Source organism: Ochotona princeps, chromosome 11 (assembly GCF_030435755.1).
Source record: "Ochotona princeps isolate mOchPri1 chromosome 11, mOchPri1.hap1, whole genome shotgun sequence".
Taxonomy (NCBI): domain Eukaryota; kingdom Metazoa; phylum Chordata; class Mammalia; order Lagomorpha; family Ochotonidae; genus Ochotona; species Ochotona princeps.
Genome location: NC_080842.1, coordinates 36,145,452 through 36,162,280, shown reverse-complemented (window position 1 = coordinate 36,162,280; position 16,829 = coordinate 36,145,452). Strand labels below are relative to the sequence as shown.

Below are 16,829 nucleotides of genomic sequence, written 5' to 3'. Positions count from 1 at the left end.
GCCTATAGTACATGGAATTTTTTATTAGTTTATTCATGAAGACAGATGGAAATGCTTCACTTTGAAAGTTATTTTTCATTAACAAATGCTTAAACTTCAGGAATTCTAATCTATGTTTAAGAGCCTATTGATGTAGGACCCCAAAATTTCACACAGAATTGTTACTAAATACCTCATGGCAAAAGCTTACTGTGTTTTTGCTTTCTCTCAAATTTTTAACATGTTCGTCCAGTGCTATGCAGTCACTAAAAACTATACTGGGCATTGAAAAATCTCTTGGAATGACACTGTGCAAATGTTGAATCTAAATGTCAAAGCATGTCCAGAATTGACAAGTTCCCTGAGGTGGAAACTAGCACACCTTGGAAAAGTTCCTGCCACAATAGTGTCAGCACATCCAGCTCTCATCTTCCTGTAGTTCTTTGATGCAGTAAGGATAATGATCCACCTACTACATCCTACTTTGAAGTAGAACAATTTCCAGTCATTTTTAAAAGATGCAGCCCTGTACTCTGAATCTTTTATTGTATTTGTAATGACTTTCTTTTTAATGGACATACGGACTTTTCTAAGTTGAGTGAAAATTTACTTGAGTAGATCGATTAAAGAAAAAACACTCCTTCAGGGGAGGAGGGAAGTCCTGTTGGAACTGTACCTATGGAATGAATAAAATTTCTCCTTTATATTAATAAAAATAATGAGATTTCAAGGATGTACTTGTGATAAAAATGTGTGATGATAGGTCAAGCACTAAGGCTGTGGGCCTTGGTATGTGGGGCACTCTGTGAGGGCACAGATGTATAATTCAGCAGAACATTGGGCAATACAAATCAAATCTTACTTGCTGCTCTACAGTACCTTTTCTCTGAGGTTACCTGGTATATACTTGCTGCTTGCCCACAGTGCTGCCTGAAGGTAGAGACCCCAATACTGGTTATTCCAAGATGGGCAAGGAATTTCAGGTGCATGCATAATTATTCACACATTTTTGAGGCTACTTAATGCTGTAATTTGATGAGTACTTGATAAAGTGAAACACATGAATTAGATTTTGATAGGTATTTTTCCTCATGGTATTTAACCTTTTGTTATATTTGTAGAAACAGATTTCCAAATTATATACTGGCTAGCACACTAATGTAAAATAATTATTTTACAATGAAAAATTACCTATCCTAGGTTTATAAAAGTCAACTTTTGATAGAGCCTATTTAATGCTCTTAACTGTGAAATTTCATTAGAGTCAGACATTTTACCTTGGACTGATGAAACGTTAAGGTGGTGTCTTGGAACTTTGCTGGAAGATATCTTCTTCCAAAGAGATGTGCCAATACCAACATTAACTTTTCCATAACATCTTGAGAAAAATGCTTTGAGCCTACACAAAACAAAGAATTTTGTTATAACTGTGAAGAAAATATAATGTTTAAATTGAATATCATATTTCCTGGGAAAGGAAAACCTTCTATGACAAATGTGGCAACTGGTGAAGGACCATATGTGCTGACAGCTTTCTTCTGTGATGTCCTCTTCGTTCTTGCTGTCTCCACCCTCGTTTAGCATCCCAGTCCTACTTTGCCTAATCACCTTCCCAAGATTTCCTTACATTGACATTTAAGGCTTTTTAAAAATGCAGCCCATAAACAATCTCAGCTTTACTTCCCAACCGCCACTCGTTCTAAGGTATTATCACCTTGAATTACTTCAGTGTTTACCATACATTAGTACTGTTCTGTAGTGTTTAGAAGCTTTTGCTACATTTAGATTGCAACAATATTCATAATAGTCAAGACATAGAATCTATTAAGATGTCTAGCAGTAGGTGAACAGATTAAGAAAATGTGATATTGATATGTAATGAAATATTATTGACTCAAAGGAAGTGAATAAAATCCCCTCTTATTTGCAGCAAAATGGACAGTACTAGAGGACACCATATTGAGTGAAATAAGCCAGAAGCAGAAAGAAAAATACCACATGTTCTTTCACACATTAGTGCTTAAAAAAACTATGATTCTGGGCTTGGCGGCGTGGCCTAGTGGCTAAGGTCCTCGGCTTGATCCCATATGGCCGCTGGTTCTAATCCCGGCAGCTCCACTTCCTCTCTATCTCTCCTCCTCTCAGTATATCTGACTTTGTAATGAAAATAAAATAAATCTTTAAAAAAAAAAACAACAACTATGGATCTAAATTTATAGTAGTGATTATTAGCAATGTAGTGGTACTGGGAGGAGGTTTTATGACAGGCACCAAAAGGAGTAAGTTCTGGTGTTCACAGCACTGTGGAATGACTATATTTAATAGATATTCCTTTTAATTTGAAAAACCAGAAGAGAAACTAGAAAGCTCCAAATGTGAAGAAATGATCAGGTAAAGAAAATATCAGGTGCCTGGTTTGATCAGTAGTGCTGTACTAATGTATTGAATATGACATTGAATCCCATAAATATACACAGGTATTATGTGCTAACCAAAAATCTTAACAATAAATTTTTCTAAGAATTGCTACATTGAATAATTTAGGCTCTAGAGTCTTCATTCAGATTTATTAAATGTATTGGGTGATGGAATTTATTTAATTTCTCTTTGCCCCAGTGCCCTTATTTTGCAAATGATGCTAATAGATATTAGCCTTATAAAGTTACCAAGTTTCTATACCCATGATTACAACCACATATACCTATCCCCATATCAAACAAAACTGTACTTCAGATTGCTGGAATTATTTCTCTTGCAGAACTTTTGGAAGAATGGTAATTTTTTTCAGATTTATTTATGTTTATTTGAAAGGCAGATTTATAGAGAGGAGGAGAGAAAGAGAAACAGAGATCCTCCATCTATTGTTCATTCCCCCCTCCTCCCAGGTGGCTGCAATGGTTGTAGCTGGGCTGTTCTGAAGCCAGAAGTCAGGAGTATCCCCCAGGTCTCCCATATGGGTGCAGGGTCTCAAGAACTTGGGACATCCTCTAATGCTTTCTGAGGCCACAAGCAGGCTAATGGAGCCTGCCGGGACATGAACTGACACCTATGGGATACTGGTGCTTCAGGGTGGAGGATTAGCCTGTCGAGCTATGGCATTGGCGCTGAGAATGGTATTTATAGGGCCTGGCGTGGAGGCCTAGTGGCTAAGTTTCTCACCTTGCATTCACCAGGATCCCATATGGGCACTGGTTCTAACCCCCCGGCCGCCACACTTCCCATCCAGCACCCTGCTAATGGCCTGGGAAAGCAGTTGAGGATGGCCCAAAGCCGTCCCTGCGTGGGAGACTTGGAGGAGGCTCCTGGCTCCTGGCTTCGGATCAGCGCAGCTCCAGCTATTGCAGACGCTTGGGAAGTAAATCAATGGATAAAAGATCTTTCTGTCTCTCCTCCTCTCTGTATATCTGACTTTGCAGTAAAAATAAAATAAACCTTAAAAAAATGGTATTTTAAAAGATTTATTTATTTATTTAAAGGTCAGAACTACAGGTAGACCGAGGGAGAGATCAAGAGAGACAAAGATCTTCCATCTGCTGATTCTTCCCTATATGGCTGCCATGGCAAGGTCTGAGCCAGGCTGTAGGCAAGAGCTTCATTCAAACCTCCCACGTGGGTGCAGGGGCCCACACACTGGCCACATGCTGCTGCTTTTCCCAAGCCCTTAGCAGGGAGCTGGATAAGAAGTGGGCAGCCAGGACATGAAATGGTGCCTGTAGCAGTATCTTTAGGGGCTACACCACAAAGCCAGGCTTCAAGAATGATTTTTTTCTTCCAGTAGTCTTGTTTCATATATATATATATACACACATATGTAAATGTAAACATGAAAATAACTATAGACTATTTAATTATATAATTATAACTAAGTATATAATATATATTAGATATATAAAATGCACATATATGCACACATATATTTATATAATGCATATATTACATACAGTGTAATATATAATATATGTGATGAGTATACTACCATATAATGAATATATAAGTATACATATATGTATACACACATAATTTATATATTATAAATTGTTATATATGTTAAAGTATATAATATATACTTATATAGTTTATATTTACATAGATATATTTATATATAAATATATTTATAACTCATGTATTTATGTAATTATATATCATTCAATATAACTATTTATAATTTAATTATAAAATTAACAATCTGCATTATGTTGTTTCATTATTCCATCACATCAAATTTTTCAAGTAAATGTGTTTAATTCTTTTTAAAGAATTATTTATTTTTATTGAAAGACAGATATACAGGGAGGAGGAGAGACAGAGAGGAAGATATTCCATCTGATGGTTCACTCCCCAAGTGACCGCAGCAGCCGGAGCTGAGCCAATCCAAAGCCCGGAGCCAGGAGCCTGCTCTGGGTCTCCCACGCGGGCGCAAGATCCCAAGGCTTTGGGCCATCTTTGGCTGTTTTGCCAGGCCACAGGCTGGGAGCTGGATGGGAAGCAGGGCCGCCGGGATTAGAACTGGCAACCATATGGGATCCTGGGCGTGCAAGGCGAGAACTTTAATCACTACACTATCGCGCCGGGCCCCTAAATTTGTTTAATTTTGAGTAAATTAAAACTGTATACAACAAGAGCATACTGTACCTAGTTTATTATGTTGTTACATTCAACTATAATGAGCATTGTAATATTAGCAGTTATTAAATGTTTGATGTTCTTTTTCATATTGACATCAATATCATTTCTAATGGTTTAATGACACAGAGTATCAAATATAAATTTAAAGTTTTATATAATTATCTAACTTTCCTATGTTGTATTTCAATATTTTCCTTTTGAACTTATTCTACTCATTTAAAAAATACTCAAGTGTTCTGTTTTTTATATATAGACATCGATGATTATATGTACTACATTTGAATTTATGTTCTTAAATTTTAGTGTTAGTACTAATTGAAAATATCCAGTAGGGGCTGGCATAATGGCTCAACTGGCTAATCCTCCACCTTGCAGCACCATCATCCATATATGTGCACTGGTTCCTGTCGCAGCTGCTCCATTCCCATCCAGCTTCTTGCTTCTAGCCTAGGAAAGTAGCGGAGGATGGCCCAAAGTCTTGGGACCCTGCACTCATGTGGAAGACCTAAAAGAAGCTCCTGGTTCCTGGCTTTGGATCAGCTCAGCTCCAGCTGTTGTGGCTATTTGGGGAGTAAACCAGAGGATGGAAGATCTGTCTTTGTCTTTCCTCTCTGTATATCTGATTTTGCAATAAAAATAAGTAAATCTTAAAGAAAAAAAATGCAACATGTGAGCCTGGTGCTGTGAAGTGGATAAGGCCACCACCCATGGTACTGCTATCCCATCTGAGTGCCGGTTTTAAGTCCTGGCTGCTCAATTTCTAGTCCAGCTCCCTGACACCTGAAAGAGCAATCAAAGACATCCCGAGTGCTCAGAGCTATTCTTTTCATGTTGGATAAATGCAAGAATCTCCAGGGTCCTGGTTTTGGACCAGTCCAGCTCCTTCTGGCCATCCAACGTTTGAGGCCATTTTGGGAGTGAACCAATGGATTGAGTGTCTTTCTGTGTATCTCCCATCTTTCTCTCTCTTTGTACCTCTGAACTTTAAATAAATAATATAAACCTTCAGGGGAAAAAAATTGTGTAGAGTGGAATCCACACCCACTCCCGCTGGAGAGCATGAGTTGGGATGGGGGCACACTAAACCAGGCAGGGCTACAACACCTGTGGGCCTCATGTGAGCTAGACTGGGGAAGGGCCAGATTGGGCTGACTGTTCTGACTGATGCAAGCAAAAATTAGAATGGGTGAGGGTTGGTTGGACTTTGCCACATCATCAGATGGCAGAGGCTGACACTGGGGCTAAATCTGTCAAGTTAAACTCCAGAACCACCTGGAGAGTGCATAATCTGGAAGTTGGATGGCCTATTAGGGAGTTAGTGGGCGCCTCCCTCGTGGGTAACCACTCCCACTGGAGAGCATGAAAACCAGGACAGGGGCAGGGGTGGCTAGACAGAAAGGCACCTGCCAGTATGTGTGTGGGCTGGATAGTAGGTTGGTTGGGTTGAACTAGGCTTCAATGCCCATTGACATGTACGAGAGCTAAATGGGAAGTGGGACAGACTGAACAAGTCTGTGGTACATACTGGCATGCATGGGAACCAGGGTAGGGAGCAGACCTGGCGGGGATTATGGGGGGGGGTCGCCTCAACGAGGCTGCAGCTCCCACTGGTTTGTGTGAAGACTGAGTAAGAAGTGGGTAGGATTGAGCTGGACTGCAACACCGATTGGTTCACGTGGAAGACCATATTATATTCATATAATTATATTCATATAATTATATATTTTATATATAATTCTACAATGTTATATATATTATATATTATATAAATATTTACAGGAAATGTACAAAATTTTGGTGGTTTAGGAAAAAAGGTTCCAGTTGATAATCTACTTAAGTGAAGCATACAACTGTATTCAAAGAAAATACAACTAGAAGAAAATATTCATAAATATTTTCTGTGATTATATATAGATAGTGCAATTTGTTTTTGTGTATAATTTATTTTTAAAAATGCTTTCAACTCTCTTTTTCCTATGGTATGCTTATAAGGAGATTTTTTTCTTTTTAGATCTTAAATATTCTTTGATATGTCTATGTCCTGGAGAACAAGAAATACTTGAAGTTAATTTCACCCAGAAAAGCAGAAATTGTAAGAGGTGTCACAACATCTGGCTCTCTCCCATTGGCTCTGTATTAGTAAGTATTCACATTGTTTTCTTTCATTTAAGGATTATTTGCACAGTCATTGCATTTTCTCTGTTGAAAAAAGTATTGCCCGGGGCCCGGCGGCATGGCCTAGCGGCTAAAGTCCATGCTTTGAACGTGCCGGGATCCCATATGGGCACCGGTTCTAATCCTGGCAGCTCCACTTCCCATCCAGCTCCCTGCCTGTGGCCTGGGAAAGCAGTCGAGGACGGCCCAAAGCCTTGGGACCCTGCACCTGCATGGGAGACCTGAAAGAAGTTCCTGGCTCCGGGCTTTGGACTGGCTCAGCTCCAGCCATTGCAGCCACTTGGGGAGTGAATCATTGGATGGAAGATCTTTCTGTCTGTCTCTCTTTCTCTCTGTATATCTGCCTTTCCAATAAAAATAAAATAAATCTTTAAAAAAAAAAAAGAAAGAAAAAGTATTGCCCAAGGGCTGACTTTGCACAAATCTGTTGGTGGTTTCAGACTATGCTTGTGCATGCAGCTTCAATGCTTACCTTTTGTGGTGGGCTGACATAGATTATGGAAAAGGCCTCTTACAAGAAAATGGACAAAAACAAAATTAGAAGGCTCATGATAATGCAAATGTGATACAAGTCCAGCAAACCCCATCGGGTTACCTTCTTGATCTACATAGCCCTAAAAAGCAAAACATAATTTATTAGTTTGACTTAAGTCACTGTATAATTACTTATGTTACTACTTACTAAGTGCTAATTTACGATAATATTTTATGCCAATATGAAAGATCAATAGTAATTGGTAGTAATTACATACTCCGGCTTTGATAGTTAATCAATTATTAGTAACAGTAACCATTGGATATAACTTTCGAAACACTGTACTTAGTTCAGCCTGGCATGAAACCCAGACATCAGCAGTGGTACTTCAACAAAGGGCAAAGGACAAAGCATAACCACGCATACCTGTTTGACCAGTAATTGCAGAGAAAACAAGAAGTAGAGTTTTAGCATCTCCATGATTCTGGCTCGTTTGAAGGACAGCAAAGAATGCTTGAGCACTGACAGAACCTTTAAGAAATAATACTTTTATTGTGTAGTGTTCAGATTATGAAAATATTTGTAAATGATAATGTAGGATAGGTATTATCCATCCGTATTATAAATTACGTATCAGCAATGTATCAGGTTCCATTTGATTTCATATTATTTGTTTTACTATGTTCCTACATGTCACAGCCTTCCTTTTACCCAAAAAAAGCATGTAAAATAGAATTGCCAGAAAAGAAACTCTTCCAAACACTTTAAGAAAAACCATTCAAGGAGACTAGCATTGTGGCACTGCAGGTATAGCCTCTTACTGCAATGCTGGCATCCCATACAGGCACCGGTTCATGTCCCAGCTGCCACCCACATGGGAGACCCAGATGAAGCTCCTGATTTCAGTCTCGTTTAATCTTGCCCATTGCAGCGATTTGAAATCGCTTTTTTTTCTCCCTCTATATAACTCTAAAATAACATACACTTTTAAAAAAATCAACTTCATTTTAAGAGTTAATGGCTCTGGGGCCCGGTGGCGTGGCCTAGCGGCTAAAGTCCTCGCCTTGAATGCCCCGGGATCCCATATGGGCGCCGGTTCTAATCCCGGCAGCTCCACTTCCCATCCAGCTCCCTGCTTGTGGCCTGGGAAAGCAGTTGAGGACGGCCCAAAGCTTTGGGACCCTACACCCGCGTGGGAGACCTGAAAGAGGTTCCAGGTTCCCGGCTTCGGATCGGCGCAGCACTGGCCGTTGCGGCTCACTTGGGGAGTGAATCATCCGACGGAAGATCTTCCTCTCTGTCTCTCCTCCTTTGTGTATATCTGACTTTGTAATAAAAATAAAATAAAAAAAAAAGAGTTAATGGCTCTGGAAGAGAAAAATATGTGTTAGTCTGAATTGTATTGTATTGGTGCAGAAATAATAGTGCCTGATTTTTTTAATTACCCAAAGAGTAAAAATATTGGTTGGTTTCCAGTGGAAAACAGCATTGGAGTCCACATGTCTTTCAAGTGTGTATTTCAGTATCTTTTCGTTATGTTCAACTGCAGAGAGCTTGATTATCATGCAAAGATTGCTTTTGGTTGAACCTATTGGGGATTCTATGCCCCTCCTATATTTTGTTTCCCAATTATTTCACCATATTAGGGAAGTTTTCATTTCATTGAATACTTATTTTTTAAATTGTTTTTTGAGACAGTTTAGTTGGCACTGGGGTCTCCCTTCCCCATCCCCCAAGCTCCCTCCACTCCCCTCTGTTCTCCCCTCCTGTCTCACAATGGGTGTCTTTCGTGAATTTTCCCAAGCCCATCATGTTGCCACTGAAGTGTCTCCCATCCATTTAGGAGACTCCATTTAGTCATTTCATTGTGAGTTCATTCTTTTATCCCTGGGCCCTAATGTAGGTACAATGAGGACTAGATCTTTGTTATTTATGGGCAGTACCAATAACAGTGATAAAAGGGACATTGACCATCTCAGGTAATTATAAACAATCTCTGAATACATCTTTGAACCAAGTTTCTCTTTCTGCACTTTCAGGCACTCCCATAACTCTTGGATGTGTTTCTTAGCTTGACTCAGTTAATCTTCCAGTTTTTTGGCTATTTCAGTTACAGAAAAAGGCATCTTCCAATCCCGAAATTCTTTCTTTTGCCTCACCCATCCTATTATTGAGGCTTTCCACTGAGTTTTTAACTTTCTGTATTGTGTACTTCATTTCTAACAATTGAGCTTGATTTTGTTTCAATGTTGCTATTTCCTGTGTAACACATTTCTTAGATTCCTTGAACTCTTGTATGTGTTTCTTCTTGTTGTTAAAAAGCATCATAACAATTAAAAGAGTCTTTATTAGACAGTTCCTCCACGTCTGCCTCAGTTAACTCTTAGGTTGACATAGGATTTTGTTCCTTTGCAACGGAGGTGTCAGGAACCTTATTCATTTTACCCTTGGTCACTGCAACTCTGATTAGTGAATTCTTATCCTTGGGGCTGGGTTTTAAACTGTATCCGTAGGTTTACAGGTCAACTTTACTGATCCCATTCAGTGCTCAGTTGTTTGCTGTCACTTGTGCCACTCCCTCCAGCGAGATTTTGTCCTGGACTCCCATGTTATGCTCCCAGCTCACCATTCTCCACCCCCTTGTAATCCTGTGCTGTGACCTTACTGTTGCCTGGTCAGACTCTCTCCCATTCCCAGTTCCAGCAGTACCTGGGATTAGGAAGACACCAGCTGTCCTAAATCACAGGATTGTTGGTGATGCCCATTGCATGGATTTTTTTTCTTTTCTCTTCTTACTAGAACCTGCTAACAGGTTGAATGAAATCCATGGGATGCTGAGTCTGTTCTCCTGGTGAACCAGTGTAAGGCATTGAGCCGGGAGTGAGTTCTCCCTTGGCTTAGCACATACACAGCTTGCTGTTGTTCCTCATCAAGAGCCTTTGTCGCATTTCACAAAATGGCACCTGGTGTGGCATTGCTGAAGGTCTGGGCCATGAAATTCACACTGTTCCCATACCCAACTGCTTGAGTTTTGCCACTCTGTGTCTGCTCTTGGTCAGATTAAACAAGTCAGCAGGACCTGCAGTTTGATGGCTGGGTTTGCCTCCTGAGTTCCCGGTGCACTCTTCTTCCCATCCAGCTGTCAGTGGAGCTCCAATTGCAATCAGTTGCTGCTGGGTATCTGGTCACTGCAGGACTGCTCTGGTGTCTCTGCCATTCCTCTTATCCATTGGTCTCTCGGTGTCTCTCTGCCATCAGCCTGTCCTCTTTCTTAACCTTGGCTAATCCTTCTACATCTGTTTAAACCTGTCCTTACTCTTATTTCACCAGCCTGAAAACCCCCAGCACATGTCTTTCAAGTTCACCATAAAAGAAAACTTCACATCATCACCAAAACTTAAGCCTGGGTTCCTTTAGATCTCTAGATTTCATAGAACATTAGAAGAAATCACTACTTTAAGCTGAGCATTCTGGAAAGAAGGAAGACTGGTAGGGGAAGTGGGACTTTACTCTCCATCTCCTTTACTGTGCTTTCTAAAAGCACACCAGATGTAGCCTTTCCTACAAACTCTTCTCCTTCCTTTGTCCCATTTAGTGAGAGAAGGCTAGAGTCAGAAACAGTAGAACAGTGAGAATCTGAGGGATGAGGCATGGTGGGTCATTGTAACAACAGTGGTGCACACCCCATAACTAAACTTGTACTAAAATGGCAAGAATCTTAATAGTACTTCATAATGTAGCCCAGTGATATATTACATACATATAATCAATGCAGATTGGGAAGGTTAGAAGACAGGCATCTTTCAGTCCAGAAAGGCAATGTAAGATGAAGATCTGCTAGTCTTGACACATGAGCCAAAAGCTACACACCCAGTCCCAGGTGTCTGAGGGACACAGAAGGAAGCCAGAAGAAATTTCATATACCCTATTGCTAGGAAAACCACTACATTTGGAAGATTCATATGTGGAAAAACAAAAACACATAATATTTTATAGATATTTCTAAAATTATTCAGTCATGCCCCAAATACTGACTGAATGTCTATGCCAAAAAAGGCAGCAAATAAACATACCTGGCTGTAGAGTGTTTACATTCCATAGGGAAATACAGGGAAGATTAAATTGAACAACCATTGCTGCAATGGCTCAACTAGCTAATTCTCCATCTCCAAGCATCAGCATCCTATATGGGCACTGGCTCAAGTCCCAGCTACTCCATTTCTATCCAGCTCACTGCTTGTGGCCTGGGAAAGCAGTAGAGGATGGCCTAACGCCTTAGGACTCTGTGCAAGCTTGGGAGACCCATAAGAAGCTGCTGGCTCCTGGCTTTGTATCACCTCAGCTCTTGGCCATTGTGGCCATTTGGGCAGTGAGCCAGCAGACGAAAGATCTCTCTGTGTCTCCTCTGTAAATTTGCCTCTTCAATGAAAATAAATAAATCTTAAAAGATACATAAATAAATAAACTGAACAGTAACTGCTACATATTTCCCAAAGAACGGTAGTCTCAAGTACAACAGGTCAATGACAGAGACTGGACCTCTGGCACTGGCCAGCATAGTACCTTGGCCTTGGCATCATCTGGGTCGTCTCCTTTGGAAGCCAGCAACATAAGTCGAAGGATGAAGGTGATGCTGTAAGGGAATTGTCCTCTCAATTCAGGAACTTTGGATTTTATGAGTTTTTCTATTTTGGGCAATGGAATATTAAAGAAATACACATCTCCAAGCAGATCTTGGCCTCGTCTGCCAGCCCGACCAGACATCTGAAATGGAATAGAATCATATCATGAAACTTCTCTAAATGTTTTCCCAATCCTAGATTAAAATTTGAGCTTATTGAGGTCAGGACTATGGCTGAACAGATAAAGCTCCTGCCCACAATGCCAGCATCCCATATGGGTGCTAGTTCCAGTCCTGGCTGTTCCACTTCCTGTCCAGCTCACGGCCCATGTGCCTGAGAAAGCAGCAGAGAATGGCCCAAGTTGTTGGGCCTCTGCATATATGTGGGAGAGTGAAAGAAGCTCCTGGCTTGGGACTGGCCAAGCTCTGGCCATTTAGGGGTAAACCAGCACATGGATGATTTCTCTTGTCTCTCATTTTGTGTCTATAACTCTGCCTTTCAAGTAAATAAATAAAATATTTGGAAAAAATAACTTGCTGCACTAATTTGTAGTATATGAATTGTGCATATGCCCAATCGTTAATTAACTGAAACTAAATCCCACTTATATGGGGCTTTGAAAATGTGCCATGACTGAGATAGAGCTGGAAAATGATGTACTTCTGTGATGTTGTTAATCATAGTGAGCATTTATATAATGATATGAGAAACAAAGAACAACAGAAAAGTAGAGCTTGAATTCAAGTTCACTTAAAACTGTTTTACTATACCAATTATTTTTCTCCCTTTTCATTCTTTACCTCATCTCTTTCTCTTCTACCTTGTCACACAAAAGTATGTTGAGTTACAAATTGACAAAAAACCACTGTGGCATATGAAGAATATATAAACATGTTCCCCTTTGTACACTTGAAATTAGAGCACAGGGAATCTAAGAAACTTGCCTAGAGGCAAGCAACCAGAAAGTGGAACACACAGGACTCAGACCCCGGCATTTCTATTTCCAAGTCCATCATCCCAAACATCCCAATACCTTTGTTACTGAGATTCCCAAAGATGAGGCAGGGACAGTTCCTGTAGAATATACTTCAAAGTATAAATTAAAAATTCAGAGGCAGGTGAATTGATTGGAACTCCTAGGGTGTGATATTGGGTCAGAACTGCCCAGTAAATAGAACAAGACATATTTAGAGGGGCAGACATTGTGGGGTGGCCTGGCAAGCCACTATCTACATTCCACTCTCAGAGTGAATGGTTCAAATGCCAACAGCTTTGTGTTTCCCACTCAGCTTGGAGCTAATCCATACCCTGAGAGGCATCTTGCCATCCATGGTCCTGATTCCTGGCTTTGAGCTGGCCCAGTCTCATTGCAGGCATTTGTGAAGTGAAACAACAGTTGAAAGATCCCTATCTCCCTCTCTGTCACTCTGTCTTATATATACATACATACATTAAAAAAAATGCTGGGATGCTACTAGCAGAAATATTCATCAAATGTCCCTGAGCAAAACAACTATATTTACACAAACTATGCTGTCTATAGGACAGAATATAATAAAGAATTGAAAAATTGAAATTGTTCTAATAATACAGAGTAGAGAACACTGGAAGAACGATGACGGATACAGAAATTGCAAAGAGAAAATCAAGTAGCACTATGAGAGAATTTTGAAGTAGGTTTATAAAATACCATATGTCTAGAGCAAAGAGGGCAGTATTAAGGCATTATCAAAAGTGCAAAATCCAAAGGGCAAAATCAGTGCAAATGAACTAGTATATGTTTATCAAGTACCTTCCATGTATAACTGTCTTATAAAGCATTCGATACATTGTAATCCACATTCTGAATATAGGAAAGGTGTGTGGGAAGGAACCAGGTAGTTTACATATCTTATCCAAAGTCGGATACCTGATTAATAGTGTTCTTATTATCCCACACTTGTGTGCCTTCCACACAAGTTAGACAGTCAGGCATGAATGAATGTAGTATGTTTGTGAATGAAAGATTTATATATAACTATCCTATGGCCATATGCGGCATTTCAAAAGGTTCATGGGAAATGGAATTTACAAATGTTTATTTTGTTGCAAAAAAGTTTGAAATCCATCCATACAAATATTTCAACATTACATCAAGTTTACTCATATTTATGCACATTACAATACCTGTCTGTAATTTAAAGCATCCAGATAGACAGAGTTTTGAGCAAAAACAACGGGTTTACAAGGCATGTTGATTCCTAAAGCAAGTGTCCCAGTAGCAGTTACCACCTAGAAAGAATAAAATCATTACTTCAGTTGCAGAATACACATTCTTTTTCATCAGTGCATAGAACATTCTCTAGGATAGACCATATACTAAATAAGTCTCAACAAATTTAACAAATATTTGTATTTTCTGACCACATGGAATGAAGCTTGAAGTTAACAACAGAAAAATTGTAGAAAATATTTAAACACTGAAACTGAACAATAAGCTCCTGAATGAACAGTGGTTCACAGAGGAAAATAAAAGGGAACTTCTTAAAAATATTTGCAACAAATGAAAATAAAAACACAATATATTAAGACTTTCAGGATAGAGCAAAAACAGTTTTAAGACGACAGTTTATAGCAATTAGTGCCCACGTTAAAAAAAGGAAAGGTATCAAATTAATGATTAAGAATGAATTCAAGGAACAAATGCAAAATTAGTAGAAGAGAAAGAAATACTTTTTAAAACTGAGAAAAGCAATTGTGGCTGGGTAAGCCTTGGTCTGGTGTGCAAGCATCCCATATGGGTGATGCTTTGAGTCCCGGCTGCTTCAATTCCAATCCAGCTCCCTGCTAATATGCCTGGCAAAGCAGTGAAAAGATGACGCAAGTGCTTGAGTCCCTGTACCCACGTGGGAGAACTAGAAGAAGCTTCAGGACCCTGGCTGCTGACCAGCTCAGCTCTGGCCATAGAGGCAATTTGGAGACTGAAAAAGGATGAAAGATCACTCTCGCTGCTTCTCCTTCTTTCTCAGAAAATCTGCCTTTCAAATAAAAATAAATACATTTTATTAAAAGAGAAAGAGAAGAAATAAACAAAATGAAGGTTTTTTTTTAAAACCTACATGGACCTGGCATGGTAGCCTAAGGGTTAGAGTAGTTGCCTTGCACCTACCGGAATCCCGTATGGGCACTGGTTCATATCTGGGAAGCCCCGCTACCCACCTAGCTCCTATCTTGTGGCCTGGGAAGGATGTCCCAAAGTCTTGGGACCCTGCACCCACGTGCGAGACACAAATAGTCTTGTGGCTTCTCACTTTGGATTGGCTCAGCTCTGGCCATTGGCAGCCACTTGGGGAGTGAATCAGTGGATGGAATATCTTTCTCTCTGTCTCTCCTCCTCTCTGTATATCTCACTTTCTAATAAAAAAATAAATAAATCTTTAAAAACTACACAAAAGACCAATGAAGAGTTGAAAAACACAGACTTAACATTTGCAACAAAATGGATGTAACTGGAAAGATATGGTATGTGAAGATAGATCCAAAAAGAAAAATATCACACATTCTCTCTTGTTTGCAGTAGTTCATGTGGAGAGTAGATAAAAAAAATTAGTAGATATTAAGTCATTTATTATGTAATTAGAAATTTTGCTGCACTGAGTCATACCATCTAAATGATAAAATACGTTTTTCTCAAGTCAAAGAGAAGTGGAGAGCGGGTAACAGTGAGGACTATTGGGACACTAGAAATGCTCAATTTTCATTTGGGTGTTGGCTATGAGTATGATCATATGACAAAACTCATTTACATGCATACTTATGTGCAGTTGTGTATTATATTCTAATGTTTAAAAAGAAATGAACAAAAATACTTTTATCCTCATTGAATGAACAAACAGACAGATACACTTGAAATGTCCTGTTGCAATGAAGTAAAAAAGAAATGTGGAATTATGACATGGTGGTGAAAGTAAAGAAGGGGAGGAAGGGAGGAAAAAAAGCACAAGAAGATGAAATTACATGAGAAAAAAAGGTGGTTATAGTTTTTACTTTTCGCGAACAATCACTCACAGTCACAACTCTAATTATTAGAATGGAAAACTTTACCTACCCTTATGTATCCTTTCCTAAAGAGTATTTCAACTAACTGTTTCTCTTTGGCACTCATGGAGCTGTGATGATACCCAATGCCCCTTTTTGCCAAGTCTTTCAATATACGACCTTTTCTTTGAAATTTTACTCGATCAAACACCATCTGCAAAGTCTAAAAGAAGCCAGGGGTTAGGAAAATTGACAATTTCTTGCTTGCTTTTAAGATAATCACAACTTAAACAGTTTGAGTCAAAATAGCATGCATTCTATATGCTAATTTGGCAACTGTTAGAAATCAATTTCATTAATAAAAAAACATTTTATGATAGTTACAGAAACTGTGAAAAAATTCTTTCCAACTATTTGAAACTATCCTAAACTATCTCACCCCATTTGGGGGGTTAACAGTACAAAATTGTTAGAACACTCAGAGCATTGTGAGATCATGGTAGTTTTACTGGAGCCTTCCCCAGAGAAGAACAAACTCTCCCCGAAAGTAGAGTGGTTTCCTTGTCCTCTATGGTCAGGGAATGCCTACTTGTCACTGCAAAGCAGTCATGAATGGCCTTAAAACTTCCCATGTCCCAAAAGGGAAATCCAGTTGTGTTCAGAGATTGTGAACAAAGTAAACGGTGCTTATGTGTGGAGAGGGAAAGAATAGCCCAAGTATCCAAAAGGAAAGGGCTGCTACTGAGTATTTATTTCAGTTAAACAGTTATCCATACAGTAGAATATCAAGGATCCATTAAAATGTGAGGTACATGATGGTGATGAAAAAGGAAGAGATCATGAAGAAGACACACACACAATACCATGGGGTCTTTGAAAAGTTCATGGCAAGTTTGAACCATAAGATAAGTGACCATGAACTTTGAAAAAAAAGT

The 16,829-nt window shown here is 39.3% G+C and overlaps 1 protein-coding gene across 1 annotated transcript in view; it reads right to left on the bottom strand.

Moving 5' to 3' along the window:
* The window catches only part of LOC101530912 (probable ATP-dependent RNA helicase DDX60), an 81,592-nt gene that overhangs the window by 10,946 nt on the left and 53,817 nt on the right, over positions 1-16,829 (bottom strand). Inside the window, exons 28-33 of the mRNA XM_058670018.1 lie at positions 15,965-16,117; positions 14,044-14,148; positions 11,819-12,019; positions 7,682-7,786; positions 7,253-7,394; positions 1,257-1,378 (exon numbers count right to left, since the gene is read on the bottom strand). Of these exons, the coding sequence (XP_058526001.1) occupies positions 1,257-1,378; positions 7,253-7,394; positions 7,682-7,786; positions 11,819-12,019; positions 14,044-14,148; positions 15,965-16,117 (828 nt within the window). The remainder of the gene's footprint in view (positions 1-1,256; positions 1,379-7,252; positions 7,395-7,681; positions 7,787-11,818; positions 12,020-14,043; positions 14,149-15,964; positions 16,118-16,829) is intronic.